At 53.2% G+C, this 21,406-nt stretch overlaps 7 protein-coding genes across 7 annotated transcripts; 4 read left to right on the top strand and 3 right to left on the bottom strand.

The window, feature by feature from the left end:
- Positions 1 to 773: 773 nt before the first annotated feature.
- CORC01_10359 (uncharacterized protein) lies at positions 774 to 1,988 on the top strand (the record flags this gene model as incomplete). Its single annotated transcript, XM_022621987.1, has 2 exons — positions 774 to 1,151; positions 1,203 to 1,988. The coding sequence occupies 2 exons, from the start codon at positions 774 to 776 to the stop codon at positions 1,986 to 1,988; spliced, it is 1,164 nt and encodes a 387-aa protein (XP_022471475.1).
- A 3,694-nt stretch (positions 1,989 to 5,682) lies between these two features.
- CORC01_10358 (uncharacterized protein) lies at positions 5,683 to 7,251 on the top strand (the record flags this gene model as incomplete). Its single annotated transcript, XM_022621986.1, has 3 exons — positions 5,683 to 6,048; positions 6,101 to 6,333; positions 6,387 to 7,251. 3 exons carry the CDS (start codon positions 5,683 to 5,685, stop codon positions 7,249 to 7,251), a joined length of 1,464 nt encoding a protein of 487 aa, XP_022471474.1.
- A 1,446-nt stretch (positions 7,252 to 8,697) lies between these two features.
- On the bottom strand, positions 8,698 to 9,506 carry CORC01_10357 (cupin; the record flags this gene model as incomplete). The annotated part of the gene is made up of 2 exons (XM_022621985.1): positions 8,698 to 9,298; positions 9,361 to 9,506. 2 exons carry the CDS (start codon positions 9,504 to 9,506, stop codon positions 8,698 to 8,700), a joined length of 747 nt encoding a protein of 248 aa, XP_022471473.1.
- A 3,214-nt stretch (positions 9,507 to 12,720) lies between these two features.
- Positions 12,721 to 13,614, top strand: CORC01_10356 (uncharacterized protein; the record flags this gene model as incomplete). The annotated part of the gene is made up of 1 exon (XM_022621984.1): positions 12,721 to 13,614. One exon carries the CDS (start codon positions 12,721 to 12,723, stop codon positions 13,612 to 13,614), a length of 894 nt encoding a protein of 297 aa, XP_022471472.1.
- A 179-nt stretch (positions 13,615 to 13,793) lies between these two features.
- Positions 13,794 to 15,020, bottom strand: CORC01_10355 (uncharacterized protein; the record flags this gene model as incomplete). Its single annotated transcript, XM_022621983.1, has 3 exons — positions 13,794 to 14,391; positions 14,473 to 14,590; positions 14,645 to 15,020. 3 exons carry the CDS (start codon positions 15,018 to 15,020, stop codon positions 13,794 to 13,796), a joined length of 1,092 nt encoding a protein of 363 aa, XP_022471471.1.
- A 1,178-nt stretch (positions 15,021 to 16,198) lies between these two features.
- Positions 16,199 to 18,502, bottom strand: CORC01_10354 (translation elongation factor G; the record flags this gene model as incomplete). Its single annotated transcript, XM_022621982.1, has 1 exon — positions 16,199 to 18,502. One exon carries the CDS (start codon positions 18,500 to 18,502, stop codon positions 16,199 to 16,201), a length of 2,304 nt encoding a protein of 767 aa, XP_022471470.1.
- A 1,070-nt stretch (positions 18,503 to 19,572) lies between these two features.
- Positions 19,573 to 20,421, top strand: CORC01_10353 (COPI associated protein; the record flags this gene model as incomplete). The annotated part of the gene is made up of 6 exons (XM_022621981.1): positions 19,573 to 19,592; positions 19,684 to 19,755; positions 19,921 to 19,964; positions 20,040 to 20,054; positions 20,106 to 20,174; positions 20,234 to 20,421. The coding sequence occupies 6 exons, from the start codon at positions 19,573 to 19,575 to the stop codon at positions 20,419 to 20,421; spliced, it is 408 nt and encodes a 135-aa protein (XP_022471469.1).
- Positions 20,422 to 21,406: the final 985 nt, after the last annotated feature.

The following is a 21,406-nucleotide window of genomic DNA, read 5'->3' as shown; positions in this document are numbered from 1 at the left end:
CTCTGGCTAATATGGGCCACTGTGAGTGCTCGAGTCAGCACTCGAACTGTGCTTCCGGTGCGACAGATTATGAGCCGCTGGAACACAGTGCTCCCCCCACTTAGAGGGGGTATCTCAAGTTGCTAAAGGCTGCTGTATGGATTTTGGTGTCTTCACACGGCTCTTGAGGGACAAGTAAAGTTTAGTCTAATCAAGCAGTACTCCTCTACCGGGGTTTCATACCTTAGTGCGGTAACAAGGGGGTTACTTTTACTATTCCTCGAGTCTTCCTCAGCCCTGGCAACAGGGGGCACTGGTTTGCACTAACATATGAAATCCCTGGGGAGGTGTAATACTCGGCAGGATGAGCCTGAACTCTATCCCATCCGACTGTATTCCATGCGGGCAACACGGATATCCCATCTATCACAACTGCCAACCGATGAACAGTGGAGAAACACCTTATTTGGCGGTAGAGAGTGGGGGGAGGGGGGAGGGTTTGGTTGGTACTGTACGTAGGTGGTCTTGGAACCATAAAGTAGACATTCATTCCCGTCACTTCCATGTGGGTAGCGGGGGAAGCCTTTAATGCTTCAATCCCAGCTTCACTTCTCACAAAGATTGCCGTTTAACCTCTTTTGATCCAACTGCTCAGTGACCTAGTGAGTTCACTCCTTTCCACTTGGTCTCTGAGCAATGCCGCACTTCCCCGCCGTGTTCCACCCTCACAGCCGATGCCTGGACCACTTTTATCATCACCATTACCTATTGGGATCGTCCGAGCTGTTGGCAAAATGCTATCAGTCAAATATTTAGCCGTCAAGGCATCATTCACGCTCACCATTTTGTTTGTCGTTCTTCTGTTCAGAGCCTCCTCGCCGCTTCGACTTGAAGGATACGAACATGCGACACTACCGCCAAGCGCGCCGATAGCATTTTCAGACGTCACCGACAACAGCACATTCGGATTTCCCAAAATCTTTCTCATCAACCTCCCAACCCGCTTTGACCTCTTAGACGCGGCAACGATTCAAGCCTTCTTGTCTGGCGTCCAGTTTGAGGTCTTTCCAGCTGTTGAGACCGACATGATCAAGGACAAGGGTATGCCGCCGACACGTGACAAGGAGAGACTCAAACAAACTGAAAAGGGTTGTTGGAGGGCACACGCTAATGTCATAAACCCTATGAATATTGGTGAAGCCATCTAGCTAACGTGTAGTCAGATTTGGTCTCATATGCTCCGTAATGACCTGCCTGTCGCCTTGATAATGGAAGCAGACGTCGCCTGGGATATTAACGTTCGAACAATCATGACCAAATTCCACGAGAACTTTACCTCACTCCTACAACAATTGAATTCTACTCAACTCCCCAGGATCAGGAAAAGTAGGACGTCAGGAAATGAATCGGTGTCGAATATATTCCCGGACCCTGAAGACCCCTGGCATAGCAAACACTGGGATATTTTATCTGTTGGCCACTGCACGGAGGACCCACGCGACCATGAGCACATGATCAAGTACGACGACGAACACGTCCCTCCTGGGAAGGATTACTATGGGCAGACGCTCGGCAGTGAACGAGTCGTTCGTAAATCTGGCGGGATAGCATGCACGACAGCATACGCTGTGAGCCGATCCGGGGCCGCAAAGCTTCTCCTACGTTCGGCAACGAACCTTGACCTGCCTGTTGATCTTGTCATCAAACAGATGACCATGACTAGGGACATGATTGCTTATAGCGTTCATCCACCTATCATGGCACAGTGGAAGTATATGCCAGGCATTGGTATGAATCTTCGGGGGTCAAATAGCGACGTTCAAGACATTAAGGACGAGGTGAATGATGACGACGAAAAGGCATGGGACACCGTCTATCAGACTAAGAGCGTATGGGCGCCGGGGGACTTCGCGACTAAGGATTTCATAGAGATGGCAATGCATGGAGCTTGGAACAGGATTTTTGAAGGGGAACGCCCGCCATCACAGGTGACACTTGAGAGCGGTTAGAGTCTAGAGAAGAGATCTGGGGCGTGTAGTTCTCTGCCTCGTCCATAAAGCTATCTTTGGCTTCATCGGCCTGCTGAAGTTCAGCGCCAAGAGGCTGAATTGACCAAAGCACGAGAAAACAGGCAAAGGATCGATCCTGCTACGAATGCTGACTAGTGCCATGTGATGCAATGGGCACATGCTGAGTAAGAAAGCAGTCTCCAATGTGTTCATCATTGACTAACAGAACCTCATGGTACTCAGAAACGCAGCGCCAGGCTCTACGTCGAATTCGCCCGTGGGACAGTCTGCGGATGAGAACTCGGGCTGCTTCCCACGAAAAGTCCCAATGTCATTTGGTGTTTGGCTAGGTCGGTGGCCGTGAAATCAACGCCGACGAGCTGCTGATGACCTCTCTAGTCCCCTTTGGATCACAGTGTGTGTGGCCGTGTTTCAACAAGGAGACTGCAAAGACCCAGCTGCCCTCCTTTTGGTTGACAAACACCAACTATAGTGGTATTTTGGCAATTCTGGGCCATCAACAGTGGCGCAAGACATTGGGTAGGATGCGAATGTCTTTTCAACAAAACCAAACGGCACGTAGGAGGATCGAAAGCCGGCACTCTCAGCCGAGTTGAAATTGGCCCGTTGAGTCGAGGTTTGTCGCTACCCGATGTCGGCCGGCTAACAATCTCAATTTCGGCAAACGAGAGCCGCTGCTTGAGCGGGCCGACGCAAAGAACATGCTTCGAGCATTGCTCCAATACAGTCCTCTTAAGGAGCTCAAATAAGACTGAGGGTAGCTCGTTATGTAGCATTTAGCGCGGGGCACAGCGCCGCCCAAGTTCAAACTCATCAAACCAAGCGAGTGACAAAGCCGGCGTGGCGTGATCTAGCCACAGACCGTATTTCTCGGTTGATGGCCAGAAGAGCAAGAGTGCAGATTCTTCCCGCCAAATACTGCAAATGATCAGCGACTGACATGAAAGACTCGTCAGAAACGAGATGGAGGGATCTCTATGCAGGAGCACAACCAGACCCGAATGCTGGCTGAGGGGCAATGACTTTCAACTCGACATCGTGAAGTTGGGCGGGTGAGGCAACTGACGCGACGGCTACCGATGAAGAATGATATTATAAAGCGCATCGGCGAGCAGCTATCGCAAATGAACAGAGCTAGCTGGTCTAGTCAGGAGACCGGGTACACCAAAGTTTGGTGCAATCTTGCACAATTCGGTAGTCGCAATCTCCTTGCTCTGTCAACAGTGCGAGGAGGAAGCGGCGACAGATGACATCCCCAGATCTATCGAACGGGCTCAGTCGATAGATCGCGTTCGGCGCTTTGGCTGACGACTGACAGACAACCTGACAGGTCGACTGCCGTTGGCTCGTTCACCCAGGCGAGATGGAGACGGAGACGTTGGACGAAGAATTGTTCGGTCTCTTTCCAGGGCAAGAGAGAAAGCACGGAGCACGTGGATTGGGGTAGAGGAGGGTTCATGACATGAGGCTCATGCAAAACGCCGGCAAAGGCCAGGGTTGGGGTCTCTTCCTTGCGGACTGTGCAACGCATGCTCAGCAACTCGACGACGTGGCATACGCAAAGGGGAGAAAAGTCCGTCTTGGTCTGGGGGTGGCCCGGTTGAAGTTTTTACATGGCGGACGATGAGGTTCAGAAAGGGCAAGCACGTTGCGGTAGCCTGTAGGTGGTGCGAGGCGCTGACAAACACTGGAGAGCGAGAAACGCCTTCCTCTTGGCTCGAAAGGGGCGGGGCCGCGGGGGTTGAAAAGGACCCACCTTTCGGCGTTATCTGTGTACGGATACCTTAGTTAAGTCTTACCCAAGGTAAGGTCCGCCTCGGCACAGTGGAATCTGTTCCAGATATCGCAACAGTGGAGACTTTCTTCCAGAAGCAGAAAGCAAGACCGCTGAATCGTGTGGCGTTACTGGCGTTGTGTGTTGAAGAAGGCGCCTTGCCGCATCCCAGCGCGGCAGAAACATACCGTTGCGACCTTGTTTTCACTAAGGTAAGCCCCTTTGCCCCCCCCGGCGTAATTCATGCGGTCTTTTCCGCCCATTCTTCCGTCGTACTAGAATGCGGGATCCAGTTCAAGGAGGTGGCTGTGGCACAGGAGCAGTCAGTTGGACAGGACAGTCAGTCAGTCAATGACAGGCGTAGAGGGAAATTCTGTCGAGTCTCGATCGAGTTCGAATAGGATGCAATGCAACGGGCCTGCCGCCTGTTTCCCCGGTGGCTACACGTGGAATTAAGCTTGAAGGATAAGAATGGATGACAGGAAGCGCGTGCGACATTGCGACCCGCGGTCTCTCATCACCTTTGGTCGTCGCTAACGGCCAATTTGTCACTCGAGCGCACCTCTTTGCGCTCGAAATGTCAACGGCGCCAGAAGGCTCATCTCATCGATCGCCAAAAGAGGCAACGCCCCCTAGCCGGCCAACGAAGCGGTGCGGTCTGTTCATCCCCCCTGTTTTCTGGAGATGGTTCCCTGTTTCCATCTGGACGAGTCGACGACGCGAACTGATAGCGGAAGGGCACCAAGAGGAAAAAGGGTAATGCAAGGTTTCGGCCAATGCCACCAATCAGAGCCGGTGCCTGTCTGGTGGATAGCGCATACTCGCAAATTGTGCATGACTTCATTGGTGGTATGCGGAAACATGCAAACTTATGCAGGTACAGGAGTCTGGAGTGCTGCGTCGACCCCTGCCTGAGAACCCTTTTGGGAACCATTTTGGGAACCGTGCGCTCGTGCCCTCATTTCGTCTGGCTCCAAACGGCAGGAATGGCTTATAATGTAGATGCGCAACGCCTCTCATTGGCTCCTTTTGCGAACAAGTCAAGCTTTGCCGAGATGACGGTCCTGTCTGATTGGCGAGTTCGTCCAAGGTCGCGGGGCCATATCATTTTCATTTCCCCCCCCGGGCCTCGAATCCTTGGCCTCATTAACCCCCAGTCTACGAGTCTCGTCGAGTCTCGTCGAGCTCGTCGCATCGAGGCTTGTCCGCCTCAACCGCCCTCCGGTTCAGCCAAGCATTACCGCTCCATCATAGCTCCATCACTACTCACTCGTTGCGGCTTGCCCAATGTCGCCATGACCAGCCAGAATCCTTGTGCCCGCCCCTCAAAGGGCCCCCCGGTCGAACCAGTGCCCTCTCCCCCGTTTTGGCTAACAGGGGCGGCAGGATCGCGCGCATGGTTCTGCCAACGGATCTCTGCTTTTGCCCAGCAGCAGAGTGCCAGAGACGGGCAAGTGGGCCCCTACTACAGGATCCGTAGGCTGAACTATTCCCACCCCGGATAAGTTGCTGCTCTCTCTCGAGTCTCATTTCATCGTCGACCCATCCTGCCACCTCCACCCTCGCTCTTTCTCCTCTTTCTCCCTCTTGTCCTTGCACCGCATCCTTACGCCTTGTCCAGTCTCTGCTTTGAGACGTTCCGCTCTTTACACCGACATTCGCTGTTTAGTCATTCGCTTTCGAAAAAACATCACGTTCTCTACGAATCCAACACGCTCACGCGCTGTTGCTATTCCAATTCACCATCTCCATGTTATAACGTTGGAAACGGACGCCAAACCCGCCTGCCGCTGTCACTAGACTGCGCGACGCGCCGACCGCCAGGAACAAGCTCTTGCTTTTTTGAATTGTATTTGGAGGAGACCACGTCAACTCTCTCGACGAAACCCCGCTTCCGAGATGAAGCTCTCTACTTTGAAGGCTGCCGTGGGCTCGGCTTTGCTCCTGCTCTCTGCCCAACCCGCTGAAGCGCATGATGGCTCTCACCGCCACCTTCACAAGCTGAACTCCGGTCTGGGCCCTAACGAGGAGATCGAGACGCTCGCTGAGAGGGATGTCATCAAAAGGACTTCTGATGGCAAGGCCATTTGCAGTCTGCCCAGCGATGGCGATCTGGTCCATGTTCCCGGTGCCATGAACAATGGCTTCGCCATGAGTCCCGATCAGCCCTGTGTTGAAGGCAGCTACTGCCCGATTGCCTGCGTCCCCGGTAAAGTCATGGCGCAATGGCAGCCCGGTTCGACCTACACGTATCCGGCGTCCATGGTAAGATTCTCGCCATGTTGTCGCACTGCAGCTCGTAGGCTAACCATCTCAGAACGGAGGCCTCTTGTGTGGTTCTGACGGTCAGGCTGTAAAGCCCATTAAGAACGCTCCCTACTGTGTTCTTGGAGCAGGTACTGTTGAGGTTTACAACGAATGCGGCAAAACCATATCGTTCTGCCAGACTGTTCTGCCGGGCAACGAGGCCATGCTCATTCCCAGCGTCATTGACAAGTCCATTACTCTTTCTGTTCCCGACCCTAGTTACTGGTGCGGCACCAGTGCTCAGTGAGTTCACCGTCTCGATTATGAGTGGATATGCAGAGACTAACGGTGTCCAGCTACTACATCAACCCGCCCGGTGTTACGGATGAGGGTTGTATCTGGGGCGACTCTTCCAAGCCGGTTGGTAACTGGGCACCCTACGTCGCAGGAATGAACCAGGACGCCCAGGGACGGACTTTCGTCACTCTTGGTTACAACCCCATCTGGGAGGGTTCCGCTCTCAGCAAAACGAAGCCTACCTATGGTGTCAGGATCGAGTGCCCTGGTGGCGGCTGCAACGGCACTCCGTGCTCCATTGACCCCTCCACCAATGCTTTTGGCGAGGTGACCAGCAATCTCGCCGGTACCGGTGCCGGCAATGCCAAGTACTGCGTCGTCACTGTTCCTAAGGGAGGGAAGGCTCGCATCATCGTCTTTCTTGTCGATGGATCCGGTGGAAGCGACTCTGATGACGACAAGAAGGATACCAAGGTTCAAATCATGGCCGTCAACTCTTCGCCTGCTCCATCGCCTACTCCCACTCCCACTCCAACTCCTACTCCCACCCCTACTCCTACCCCGACTCCGACGCCGACGCCCTCCCCGTCTTCTCCTGCGCCTTCCTCCAAGGCTGTTAAAAGCTCCGGCTCCAGCTCCAGCTCCGGCTCCGGCTCCAGTTCCGAGGCCTCCAGCGCAGCCACCTCCGCTTCCTCAACAACGTCTACTGCTCCCACTGTCATCCCTGGTATGTTCCACGAGAACGATAACTCAACAACTACGTCCTCCGACTCCGATGCCACGACTTCCAAGTCCGCTACCGCCACAGAAACGGAGGAATCGGCCCCTGCAACAACTTCGAAGCAGAATGAAGGCGCCAAGCAAGGCGGAGGAGCCATTGCCGGCCTCGTCGTCGCCTTTGTCGCTGCCACTTTCCTTTACTAATAGTGGTCAGTCGATAGCCGTACTCTTCCTTTCGCCCCAGCCAGCAGCTGCAGCCCGTTCTCCGCTTCCACGTCCATGCTTGCCAACACGACGTAGCGCCGTCCTTGTGCTGCCCCCAGCCGACCTCGATGTCTCGGAACCAGTCCGCTCGGTCGGATGTACTATTCCCAAACCCCCTAGGCAAGCTCGCTTGCCACGTACCTTTTGCGCTGCTGGCTCTTCTTCGTTTCGACCCGCCGCTTACGACCTTGCGGCAAATTTTGCATATATGCCGGTAACAGATGGCACTTTCATTCATTGCAACTTATCTGGACGTATACGTCGAATCTCGCGATATCATCGCGGCAGTCTAGTGTTTATTGTCTTAGCATCCTCGTGTCCATCAAACGAGCAGGCAAAGCTTTCTTGCGGGTATTTCACTCCGCCCCTCTGACGAGGAGCATTTACATATTTTTGGTCCTGTTTGCTTCTCATCTATACCCATTTACGCACGTATTATTTTGATCTTACATTATATTATTCGAGGAACATGTGGAGGAAGCTTTTATGTGAAATGGAACATCGGTCATGACATGGGGGGAAGGGGGATCTTGGACCGGAAAATCTTATTCCATGAGAGGAACTGTGTTATGTGAGAACGTGCTTGAAGAACGAGTGGCTGAGCCTTGCCCGAGATCAACGGGAGGCGATCTGGAGTAGTTGGACAGGATATGACGGCTTGTCGAGTTTCGTCCGGTTTAGGCCTGTTCTAGTACAATTAATGCTGGTCAGATCTACATCGGGAGGCCTGGGCCTGCCACGTGCCAGATGGTCCGGTCAATCAATCAATGAAACGATCAAGCTCAATAATTTCGCAGTTTATTCCCATGTGATGACCCTCACATCCTTTGATACTGCAACCACCGCGTGCGCTAGTTCAGCGCCTTCTTGGAGCAAGATGGGATCCAGAGCTTGGAAAGATTCAGCCGCTCCTCGCAATAGCGCTTGCTAGAACATGACAACAGTGATGTTGTACAGTGTCGCACGAGGTACGACGCGGCTACTTCCGCCTCATTGGATCCGTGAGTCTGAGTTCATTGTGCAGTCACGAGGAATAGTCTTGGTTCTTCGTTGCGGATGAAGGGGCTGTACCATTTTATCGCGTATATACAGGGTATTTTATTTTCCGTAAAACTAATTCTAATGCTGACCAAACTCAGGTACGACTTAAACCCACAACACTAGGTGGAGGGGTGGATAAGGGGGATGCGTGAAGGAAGAAAAGTTCAAATGCAAAAACGCCCGAAGCCCATGCTCTAAACCAACCCAGACCAAATGCTCGCTTGCCAGATTCACGAGGCCTTGCTCTTTATCGCAACCAACGGATTTCCTCGCCACGCCATCAATCTCTCTCTCTCTCTCTCTCTCTCTCTCTCTCTCTCTCTCTTTCTCTGGCTCGTGTCCCATTTACAAAGCGCGCTTCTGGATATTGCACTTCTTCAAACACTCATCAACCCCGAGCGCGATGCTAGCAGGGATAGCCTTCCTCACACGGTCAATATCCGCGCCGGCAATGCTCTGCCCAAACGTGGCGGCAATCACGTCGTCGGTAAGAGCAAAGGTGCTGTCAGCGACCTGGCCCGTCCCGAAATCTTCAGACGCAAAGCTGGCGACGAAGACGGCGTCGCCGCAGTCCGGGTTGAATTGCGTGTGAAGGGAGCCCTGGTAAAAGGGCGTCATTTGCATGGGGCCGAGCTCGGTGCGGATGGCGCGGCGGGTCTTGCCGTCCGCGGCGAGGACGACGCCGTTTTCCGGTGTCATTTCGGTGATGAGGCGGCCTTCGACCACGATTTGGAGCTCGGCGGAGCGGGGGTGAACGTGGAGGGTGTTCATGCCGCAGGGGCCGACGCGGCCTACGGCCATGCCGGCGCCGGTGCCGACGAGGGCGGGGAAGGTCTTGCGGTTTGCGGCGACGAGTTCGCCTCCCTTGCCTGGGTTGGGTTGGGGCTGGTTGAAGTCGAAGATGAATTGCTTGTCGTCGGGGAGGAGCTTGAAGCGGTCGGCGGCGCTGTTTTGCAGAGGGTTAGTACCACATGTTGGAAAGGTGCAAGGTGCTACTGGAGGGCTTACGTGTCGGCGAGGAAGAGCTGCTGTGTGAGAGATAGAGGGGGAGCGGGAGCGGCAGTTTGTTCAGCGCGAGGGCTATTGTAGGGGGCTGCGAGGGCCGAGGAGGCGAGTGCCAAGGTGAGGGCGACGGAGCTGGTGGTGAAGTACATTTTGAAAGTTGTCTTGGTTTATACGAGGACTGGTTGGTGAGATGCTGATGTCGAAGGGTACTGGGCTCAAGATGAAAGAAAGTGAATAGAGTCAAGGAAAAGAAAATGAGTAGACTCAAGGAAAAGAAAGGAAAAGATGAGATAATGGTGTTATTTTGCGTTTACTGTGTGATGATGGGATGCAAGAGAGAAGCCATCACCAAGAAGGGATATCATGTCTAGTTATATACTGGCATCCCATCTACTGGAATGGGATGAACGTGAATAGTCGCAATGGTGTGCGGAGTCTAATTTGGGATTTCGTCCAAACCCCCAAGGTCACTCATCGTCGGCCAGAGTTCACAATCCATCCGCCAGGCCATGAAAGATGGCTTGGCTTAGACACGACCAACACTCAGTCCCACTACCACCTCGTCCGCAGTAATCACTCACTTGTAAGTGTCTGCAGGCCCTCGGGATGACAGCCAACGGACAGAACGATAGCACGTCCCGCTGCTCATGAATTCCTCTCGGGAGCAGTGCAGTCCGACAAGAATGACAGGGCACAGCTCGCGTGCAGGGCTTGGGTTAACTTCGTCGTCAGCACTAATTAGCGCGGAGTCGGTCATTGGACTCAGCGACCACTACGTTAGGTTGGGGGAGAGAAACATCAGGATGGACGTTGATGGATTTAGTGACCCCCCCCCTCCGGCCGGCGTTTGTTTTTTTTGGGGGGAAATGAATGGGCTCAGCAGTAGCGTAGCCCTTTGTTGCTTCCCATTGGTTGCTGCGCTTCTCGGAGACCGCTATCCGGGACCCACATGTCGGCTGTGCAGTGTACACCCGCCAAACCGACACTCCTCCGGCGCTTGTTTTCCCTCGTCCCTTCAACCTAAAAATAACGTGGGTAAGGTAGGCATGCAGGCATGCAGGCAGGAAAACAAGCGGCACGTTTTGTTTATTCATCCCAAAAGTTCTTTGACGGAAGACTCCATTATGTTTCCTTAGAACACCACTCACACACCTTGCGCCAATGATCCACAGCAGGGCAGGGTCGCAACCCGGTCGGTGTTTGCTGATCTACGCCTCGCGGATCAGTGTCGCTCCGGGCCAGGTGGGATGCAACCACGTGGCTGGGTTAGGCGCGCTCGACGATGGACCAGATGCGGTTTACATGTTGTGGCATCTGTAGTCTTCTATCGCACAGCGCGTCTGAAAGTCGTTTATTTCTGCGTAATTTCGCTGTTGGGGATGTACCACCGCAGCACTGGCATATTGATCAATATCAATACCCAAGGTCAAGACGTCACAGCAGCTGTCTATGAAACGTGAACTTTTGTTGGCTGTAATTGCATCACGTTGGATTTATTTTTCGGATACTTTTATTATTGCCTGAAGCTAGAATACGGCCCAGTAGTCTGCAAACGTCTCACTCCCCCCATGGGTAACTACGCACTACTGCAGGCAAGCTTCATAAGCAAGATGCTTATCGACCTGGGGGACAGACAGGAATATGATACAGTCAGACTCGGGAATGAAAGTCAACAATTTTCTTTGGTCCTTCACTCAGCAAGATTATGTGCTCTCGTTCTCGTTCCTGTTGAGACAAAGATGACCAGCAGCAAGACCGCTGGATTCGTCCTACACCGACAAGAATCTGACGCCCTACCTACTCGGCTACTATCGTCAACTACCCGGAGGATGAGATACCCACGCATCAGCTGGCATCTTGTGTCTGAGGAGAGCAGTAACTCATATCAAGTGGAGTCTGTCCTACTGCGCTGGGTCCGGAGCGAGCAGTCTCCGAGCGTATTGGGAGATATAGTTTCTCCAGGATATCGACTTGCACAGCTGAGTAGCCCTGTTGTTGGTCAGCACGGTATTTCGGCTTCACAGCATGACATGACTGGAACTTGGAATCCTACTCCTTGTTTCTCGGCAAGAGGCTTTTCTGTGCTCCCGGGTCCTACGGCTTACTTCTTACCGTGATAGCGCACATGGGACATGTCGCAGTCCATCTTCTGTCTCGGCTACGCAAGCTGTCATAGCAGAGGATCAAGACCAGTGGACTAGCAGTACTGTAAATGATTTTTTGAGCAATGTGCTACTTTCTCCAGACAACCTTGGGGTTATATCAATGAGCGGTGGAAAGCTCAGCGGAGGAAGCCCAAACCGCTCTACGCACGATTGCAGATATGACCCGTCCCCAACCATTCAACCACCACATGCGACCACACCCACTGGAGAATTCGGGATCCCGTCCGCTCTCCCATAGACAAGCCAGTGAGGGCCAGAGTAGTAGTCAGGTCGGTGACGACTGGCGAATGCCTGGTGTTGCATGTATTTTTCGTTTTGGACCTTTTGGTGAAGAAGCCTGGTTGTGGTGTGCTGCTTTTTACCAAATTGTGTGGTATATGTGTCGCGTCGTAAGGTATCTGGTTTCTCGGCTACGGAAACTGCCATACCAGAGGATCAAGACCAGTGTACTAGGAGTCACATGTAAACACACCCACGGGAGAATTTGGGATTCCATCCGCTCTCGCATAGACAAGTTGGTGAGGGCTTGAGGACAGTCTTAGCTATGGGAGACTATCTACCGACAAATCCTCACAGGAAACAGAACTGACCCACAATTTCTTACATCCTTTGCGCGCCGAGGACGCCTAGGGTCTGAAAAGCGGGTGGTCCCGATGTGACGAATATGGCGGTATCGACAAAGGGTGACCCTCCGGTTTATACTTGGGCATGAAAGGGGGCTGCGGTTCTATTATGGTAAACTGAGGGAGAATCATATTGACCTGCGGCTGTTGGCTTCCAAAATAAGGGGGAAAAAACTAACTGTGAAATCGGGCTCCGATTGTCTGCGTTTTGCTAGGGGTTAATGGGGTTCCTGGACAGGATCCATTTTGACACAATATACTGTTGCCAAAGACTCAAGTGTCGATAATCGAGTGTCCCAAAGGATAACGGAATGAAGATTTGAAGAGAAAGTCACAAGATCATTGCCCATAATAGAGGCCGGAAAACGTGTTGGTGTGCCTATCTTGTGAGTATGTATCTAGGATCAAATCCCTATAAGCACATGAATTAAGGGGTTTATCCTAGGTAGACACATGCGGCACAGCAGATGCAACCAGGGTATCGTATCTATTGATGTACATAAAGCGGCCAGAGCCAACCAGCAACTTCCTAACTTGACTACCTCACACACTTTCTCATGTCACAACACTCCGCTATGACTAGCCCTGTTCCGAGCCCCGAAGCACTCAGTCTCTTATGGAGGCTCCAGGGCCCGTTGGCGGAGAGCATCTTCGTCGTGCGGAGCTGGGACACCCAGGACCCACCGCGCGAACCATTCGCCGCCCGGGACCTCACAGGCAACGTTGCCTGGCACGCCATCTCACAGCAGTCGCTCGCGGAACCTAAAATCAAGTCTATAAGCGTACATGTCGATGTTCTAGAGCGCTGGCAGCGCGATTGGATTGAGTGGCACGAGCGGCACGCCAGTCCTGACGACGACAACTGCATCTATGGAGAGCTGCCGGACAACGACCTTTATAAGTCAGAGGGCAGCAGCAGCGAAGGAGAAGAAGAAGAAGAAGAAGGAGAAGAAGAAGAAGAAGAAGAAGAAGAAGAAGAAGAAGGAGAAGAAGAAGAAGAAGAAGAAGAAGAAGAAGAAGAAGAAGAAGAAGAAGAAGAAGAAGAAGAAGAAGAAGAAGAAGAAGAAGAAGAAGACGGCGATGACAACGATGGTGACGTGGGAGAGCTCTTGCACTGCTGCAACACTGACCGGCCAAAACGAGCACTGCCCCTCGTCATCGAGGCGTCCAACACGGAATATATCACGATCCACGACTACGTCTCAGCGCTGCACCCGTGGCTGATGGGCTTATGGCAGGACATCAAACGGGCTGACAACCTGTTGGGCGATAGGAAACCCGAGGAGTACGAGCATCTGGTGGTGGATATCACCAGCCCACATTATTTGAGCATCGTGGACGAGAAGCGGTTTCTCGGTCTCAGGTACACGGGTCCCCCAATCCCGATGCCCATGAGCCAGGAGCGCATGGACTGGCTGAACAATGTTTTATTGAGGCATGACGTTCCTTTTTGGTCTGTCCCGCGATGAGGAACCGCACTCATGCAGATGGTGCTTCTGTAAGATCCTACCTCATGGACCGCGTACATAGATATATATACAGAAATTGGAGAACGAGAGTAATTCTGGTTGACCATGGCACTAAGTCACCCGCCTTCCATTCCTATATCACGCTTGTGGCCCCGGGGCACTCATGAGACGACCGCATCTCAGCAGCATTTGCAAGCTCCGGCGGGGCAAGACCCGTGGCTGCAGGTGAATTCACACAGGTCGACGTAGTAGGCGTGGTTCCCGCCCCCAGCGACTTCATCATCCGGACAGCCGTGACAATCGGTCAGCTCCGGGATGGCCGCCGGCTCGGCAGCGGGACCGGTGGAGACGCACACGCCGGCGGGGCAGTGGTTGAGGTCGCATCTGGACGAACAGAGGCCCTTGAAGTTATACGGGATGCCCTGGGCGTTCGAACCGGCCGTGCAAGCGGGAGAGGCGGGCGCCGTTGAGGTTGAGGAGGGCGAGAGGGATGTGGCCGTCGTCGACTGTGCAAACGGCTCGGTCACTGGCGGGAAGGAAACCGACACTGAGGAGCTCGGAACGGGGACGAGAGGCACGGTACAGTTTCCCATCTGACACACGTCCTTGCCGCAGAAGTCCGGGCCAGTACCGCACCGGCCGTCTTGGTTGCAGCAGTCTCCCCATTTTCCCGCGCACTGCCGATTGCCATGGCCTGTACCGCATGTGCCGTCGCTGCTCCAGACGGCGTCTCCTGGGCAGAGACCCTCGTAGCACGTCCCGGGAGCGCAATCCTCGCTGGAAACGCACATGCCCGGTCAGCTTTCTTGTTTTACGTTTCCCCTTCTCCGAAGGACAGATACGGGAAGGATTGCTTACTACGTCTCGCCGCACTTCCAGGTCTGGGAGTTGCAGCACGGGAGGCTGCCGTAGGCGCAGGAGGCGTTCCCGAATTGAGGGCCGCAGCGACCTTCGGGATCCCGCAGCGGTTCGATCCCTGCGTCCCCCGTCAGTTACGAACCAGCGTTGGCAGCGGCGATAGAAGACTTACAACCGTCGGTGCAGTACTCGGTGTTGGGCTGGATGTTGCTGCAGTCCCGCTCGAGGCCCGGGTTCAGGGTGAAGAAGAAATCAATGTCGGCGAACCAGAAGTCGGCCATCTCCTTGCAGCTGTAGTAGTTGACCTCATATTCCGTCGTGTCCCAGGCCCGGCAGACGACGTCTCCCTCTGCCCTTTCAGACAGAGCTTGTTCCTGGATCAGAGTAGGGGTGGCCCGCGGGAGCTCGCCCACGACGACCGTTGGCATGCCCGCCTTGGACCATGTGTACGGCTGGCACTCGTCGGCCGCCTTTCCGAGCGAAACGAGTGATAGCAGATGAGCCGCCACTATGAGGGATGTGGTAGATTGACATAACCTCCCCATCATTGAGCGTGAATATACCGGTGCTCAAATACTCCCTTAAGCGATATACCATTTAGGTCTTCGTTCCGCCTTGCATGGAATTTGGGTTGATGCGACGAGGATTGAGGGTGCCGAGCCGTACGACGTACAGTTGGTCCTTGAGTAAATCGATCCCCACATCCCGAGTGTTGTTGGACCTGATTCGGGCAGCAAGGTCAACAAGCCGTCCAGGATAGGATCTGTTGCACGTGGATGGTGCCTAGCTCGAGATGATTTAAAGTGACTTAACGCTTCATTAGGCACTATCGCCTCAGTGACCTGCTAGTCGGGCTGCAGGACGGCATCGCCAGGCTAGGCTTTGCCTCCAACAAGAACAATGTTCAAGTGTAACATGAGTGGAGGCTGCCCATCACAGTCAGAGCCAATTTCGGAAAGGCAACGCGTCTTGGGCGGCAATTGGCCTGGGATTTTTTATGTCATTCATGTTTCAGAAAGTGAAGTCCGTACCCTGGCTAGTTTGCTGTTAAGCATAAGTGTTTTTTTCTAAAGAGAGGAAATGAGGTATGGCAGACGAGGAAGACCAGTGGTTTCAAAGAATCGGACGTGTTGAACGATTGGTCGAGGGCGTCTGAGTCACAGCTCCACACGCTAGGGAATTATACGACGCGAAGTGGGCAGACTTTTCATCAACAAGCCTAAGCACAATAGCTCAGGGGTAGAGCGCTGGGCTCATAACCCAGAGGTCCCTGGATCGAAACCAGGTTGTGCTAGAAGATATTTTGTCTCATTCTCTATTTTTGCCTCTTTTGATTTCTGTTGTGCCAGCGAGCGTCCTTTTGCTTTCGTCATGGCCCAATGACACTCGTTGAAGCACTGCACACCCAGCTCGTTGAGGACTTGGGTGTCGCTTAGTGGGGATGTTATTTATGCTTGTAATCGACATCCGAGTGGCACCCGCGTCTTCTGATTCCTTCCTACCTTACCACCCGATGATGCGTGGATCTAAGTGAACAACTGACTTCGCGTGCCAGCCCATGGGCAACGCAACCAGCCCTTTTTCTCATGGTCTGATGATACCTTGTTGCGTACAGTGAGAATACGAATCGTGCATTATGTCCGAGAGAAAGTGAAGCAGAACTCTGGGTTCCTATGTCCACTAGGCTTTTGTTTTAAATAGTACATACACACTCTCTCTCTTATCTTTACAGGGCCTTTTCCCGTGAGCCAACAACACGATCAAAGCTGTCAAACGCCATGGTCATCGAGTGTCTTCCACCAGTCTTGCCTCTCAGCTGCTCATCAAAGTTCAAAACCTCCTTGAACGGCACCTTGGCCACAATCTCCACCGTCCTCGCCAACGACTTCTTACCCCTCAGCGACGCCACAATCTCATACGGGTCTGGCGGCGCGTAGATACTGCTCACGTCAATCCGTGAACTTGACTCGGCGGACTTGTCCTTGACTTCCAGCACATGCCCGCCGGCCCCCGAGCTGATGTCGTGTTGCACCAAACCCGCCGCCGCCTCGGGACAGCTGATGTGTAGAAGCATGACGGGCTCGAGGACCCCGACGATCCCGCGCGTGATGTGCGCCTCGCGGAGTGCTTCGCGCACGGCGCGTGATGCCGCGCCGGCGAAGTGGCCGCCCGATGGGCTCTCGGCGGCCGCGGCGTCGACGGTGATGGTGATGTGGCAGCCCTGAACGGGGGAACCGCGGCGCGGGCCGCGGGCCACGGCTGCGACGGCGCCGTTGATGAGCTGTTGTCGAGCTTCTTCGGGGTCGAACGTGATATTACCCTCCTCGGGGAGATTGATGATTACGTGAATCATGTTCCCGTCGCGTTCGATAGTTGGCGCGAGTGCGGCTTGGCGGTGGTGCTCTTCCAAAGGTTCCAGAGTCGCGCTACATGATACTTTGCCTGACTTGCTTGCAACGACCCTGTCAAATGTAACGTGATGGGGTCCTATTGAAGATGTGAGGCACTCCTTATAGTCGACCTCGATTGGGCCGAAGTCGGCTTGAACCTTGGGGTTCTGTTTGAGGTTGTAGACGGCGATATCCAGGTGGAGTTTTCCCATGCCCTGCAAGATGAACTGTTCCGTCTTCTCGTCGCGGCTCCATCTCAGGCTGGGATCTTCTCGTGACGCATTATCAAGCGCAATCTCCAGCTCCTTTGAAGCCGTGGGTCCGTGTGGATCAATCGCAAGGAAAGCCACTGGTGGTGGAATTTCTGGCGGCCTGATCTGGATATGCTTCAGTGCATCCGGAATCTGTTTCTGAGCGACAGTCGCGAGCAGCGTGTCGCCCGTACGAGCCTTCTTCAGACCCTTGATTGCGCCGATCTGGCCCGTGGCGAGATGTTGTACGTCTTCCGTCTTTTCCGCAGATATTTGCAACAAGCCGAACGGACGCTCTGCGAGCTGATTGTGGGTGTTCCAGGTGGACGAATTCTTGTGAAATTCGCCAAAGTAGACTCGCACGAAGCTCAGGGTCCCCTCTTTAGGGTGGTTGTAGACCTTGAAGACGGATGCGACTGCTGCCACGCGTTGTTGGCCCGGCTTCTTGCTCGTGTTCTGCTCTAGTAGCGCATTGAGATTGTGCTTTGCCGGCCCCGCGCGGATTTCGATGTCAGGTCGTTCATCTGGACTCGGAAGGTAATCAACAATAGCATCCATCAGGGGCTCGACACCAATGTGACGGAAGCTAGCACCCGCCAGGACGGGAATAACATTTCCATCGCCACTGCGGATGGCGCTTCGGACGCTATCTTTCAACATCTTCCCCGTGATCTTGCTTGGATCGTCTGCGAACAAGTCCATTATGGACTCATCCCATTCGGCGAGGCCTTCAATGAGCCGCTCGCGAGCTGTCTCTATCTCGCCAAGGAGATAGTTACCCGAGAGCACCTCTTGTAGTTCTGTGAACTCGTACTTGGTCTTTTGCTTCTCCGCCTTCCACCGATATCCGACTCGGTCAATGACATTGATGACACCGACGAACTGGTCGCCCTCCCACCACGGGATTTGGCATACAAGCGGCCATCCATTCAGACGTGACCCGATCTCCAGCACAGATTTGCGAAATGATGCGCCGTCTCGATCGAGCTTGTTGACGAAGATGATGCGAGGGATCTTGTGGTCGTGCGCTGAAGCCCACACTCTCTCCGTATGAGCTTCTACGCCCTTGACCGAGTCGATGATGCACACAGCTCCATCTAGAACTGGAAGGCACCTATCAACCTCAAATCTGAAGTCCTGATGGCCAGGCGTGTCAATGAGATTGATCGTTTTGGGAGTTGTGCCTGGTGAGCATTCATCATGGAGGGGCCAGTTGAAAGTGATGGCTGCTGACTGAATTGTGATGCCTCTTTCGCGTTCCAGGTCGAGGAAGTCGGTCACTGTATTTCCTGCGTCGACGTCTACAGTATAATCGTCAGTCAATGGCTTTGGTGCATCCCCACCGGCACCAAAGTCCTTATCCACTTTCACAGAGGTGCAGCTTGACATGAGTGTAATGGATGCCAGGTCGAGCAGCTCTCACATACCTCCAACACGACGTGTCACACCGCTATAATACAACATGCGCTCAGTCGTTGTGGTTTTGCCCTACGATCAAATCAGCCGTCTCGTCATTTTAAGCTCAAAAGCGAACAATTACCCACAGCATCAACGTGGGCGATGATACCAATGTTTCTGATATCTTTGATAGAAGACCGATGTTTCGTTTGTACAGGAGGCGTGTGTATTGACCTTCGAAAGCTCACGATGCCAGCGAAATAAGCCCGCCCGGGCATTCGGCCGACATGGCCTTGCCTGGGCACTGAAGCTCGAAAGACCAACATGACCAGACCATCAACCACGCGTTTTTGTAGTACGAATGAATGAGAAAAGGTTTGATGATCTCCAATTACATTTTAAAGTGAGATGAGATAAGCGAGAACAATAATTGGTCGTCGCAAACTTCTTGAAGTCAGATCATGGATGAGACTGTCAGGAAGCTAACGGTACGAGAGTTCTCTCATCAGCTGCACTCTCACCTTGATCAGTTGGCAATCAACCAATCCGCACAGCAAATATTCATCCACCCATGTTATCCAAGCCAGGAAGGCGGTCAAAAGAGCTCTGGCTCGTTCCTGCCAAGTCCGTGTCAAATCCCTGACCTCCCTTAGAAAAGAGGCTGGGGGTGTGGCTGGTGCTAGGTACATAGTTGCGGAGACCTTGAGGAACCTATGCTTTGCGCTTGCTGCGCGTACAAGTGCCGGGTAGAGATACCTGCTCCATCAGGTATCCACCTGCGCCCTCCTTCTATCTGCCAGGAGCTTCAGGAGCCAGACAGTTACGGACCTTGACTCGTCAGCCTCTTGTCCGAACGTCACACCTTGCACCCACCCACCTTGCTTCTTCACACCCACACCCCCAACACAACACCTCTTTCTCCCAAACCTGCGATATCCAGCTGCCTCGCCGCTCCATCCACGTCAGCTTCTTCTCTTCTTCTTCTCTCATCTACGTCGCTCGTCCTCCGACATCGAATTTTCGTCTAGTCCGGACAGTACCGCAATCTACAATCCGTCAAAATGGAGCTCTCCGACGCCTTGTATGTGGTCCCTGGTCCCTGCGATGCGGTAGCTACCTGGTAGCTGTCCAGCGCATGCGCATATAGCTAACAAAGCGTTCTCTACCATCAGCCGTATCGTCAACTTGGCCACCGCGACCATCATGGTCCTGGGCGGCATTGCTCAATTCTTCAACTTCAACTTGTACGTCGTACCGGGTCCCCCGACGAACCTCCCCTGTCCACAACCTCGGTTTGCGCGCGCGCACGGATTCAATGTGCGGCAGACGAACCTCTTCCGTCGCAACGAAGTAGACGTGAGGTAGCAGAGCACTTGAAAGACTCTGTACTGACAACTCTATCTGTATAGCCAAGGCATCATTGTCGGCGCCTACGTAATCATCTTCGGTCTCTGTAAGCTTTCACACCCTCCTGAAGCTTGCATATGCTGCTTTCTTCAAAGTGACAGTGCTAATACGACTTGGTTAGGCACCGCCCTGCTCGGTATTTGACAACAAAGCCTACACCTCCGAAGCTCCTCTAACAAAGTTCCAGAGTTCCAAATCCCTCCCCAAGTCTCCCGTTACGCCTCTTTCCTCTTCTCTTTCGTCGGCCGTGGTGTCTGTAAGTCTCAAAAGCCCTATCGATCGTTTCGCAATTCAACTACACTGGTTCTAATGCAGCCTTCTCGCTCCTAGTCTACGTCTTCATCGGCTCCATCCTTCTCTCCGACGGTGTCTTCAAGATCATTGCCGGCTCCATTGTTGGCCTCATTGGCGTTGCCTACGTCGTCCTCGAGTTTATCCCCCAGATCGAGCCGCCAGCCAACATGCGCGAAGCCGACGGCGGCTGGGGCGCAGAGCAGGTGTAAGCTAGCTGCCCCTTTTCAACCACACAAAGAAACCAAATTCTCTCATCTCGGATGCCTTTTTCACTCTCCCAACATTGAAACCGTTGGAAGAGGGCAAATGGCACGGATTCTTTCCCCCGTTGTACAATTCGCGAAACAAGACAATGAACCGGATTTGCTGAGGCTTTTTTTCTTTCGAAACACAAGATACTGAAAAGAGAGTGGGAACTCGACGTCGCGCAAACGATTACGACAGCAGGCCCTCGGCTTCGTCCATGAGAATGGATAGAGAAGAAAGAACGAGAAGCAAAGCGACGGGATAGGGACGACAGTGTGAAGATTTTCGACAAGAAGCTCCGTTATGATGTTTGACCCCACCGGGCAGGCTGTATATTGTGTGTATTCACGACGGCAGAGCATGAACGTTGGTGTGTGTTGTAGGGAAAGAGCACAAGCTTCATTGCGTTTTGACTGTATGACGGAAGACTGTGCCCGATCTAATGGCACCTTGTATGACTTTTCTTAGATGGTGTAAGGAAAAAGGGAGGCCGGGAAAAGTAGGGTATTATTTGGGATCCGCAATGGCTAGTCGTAACAGACCTGATTTATGCCCTCAAGAAGTACTCTGCAAATTGTCTTAAGTTTGCGTGATGCCTCGGGAAAGAGTCTGCTCAAGGACACGGAAATTATCCTGTAGACTTTGTGTAAAAGGGGGGGGGGGGGCGAACCCATTACTGGGCTGCGATTGTAAGCAACTAAACCTGCGAGCAAACTACATTGCTTCAGCTTTTGATATTCGACACGCAGACTCCCGGTTAAAAAGGGCTACACCCACAAGCATCCAAAGACGCCTACCATGCCAGTTTTTGTCCCGTTGATAAAACTCGTTGTCTTCCAGCCTCTTTCTCCTGATAACCACCTTACGAGTGATTCGGTATCTCAATATAACACACCCCCTTTGAAAATACTTCCGTTCCCAACGAAAAAAAAAAAAAACCGAAAAAAC

This window comes from Colletotrichum orchidophilum (assembly GCF_001831195.1).
Source record: "Colletotrichum orchidophilum strain IMI 309357 chromosome Unknown Scaffold_102.1, whole genome shotgun sequence".
NCBI classification, from domain to species: Eukaryota; Fungi; Ascomycota; class Sordariomycetes; order Glomerellales; family Glomerellaceae; genus Colletotrichum; species Colletotrichum orchidophilum.
Note: the sequence above shows the minus strand (reverse complement) of the source record. Positions and strands in the feature narration are given on the sequence as shown.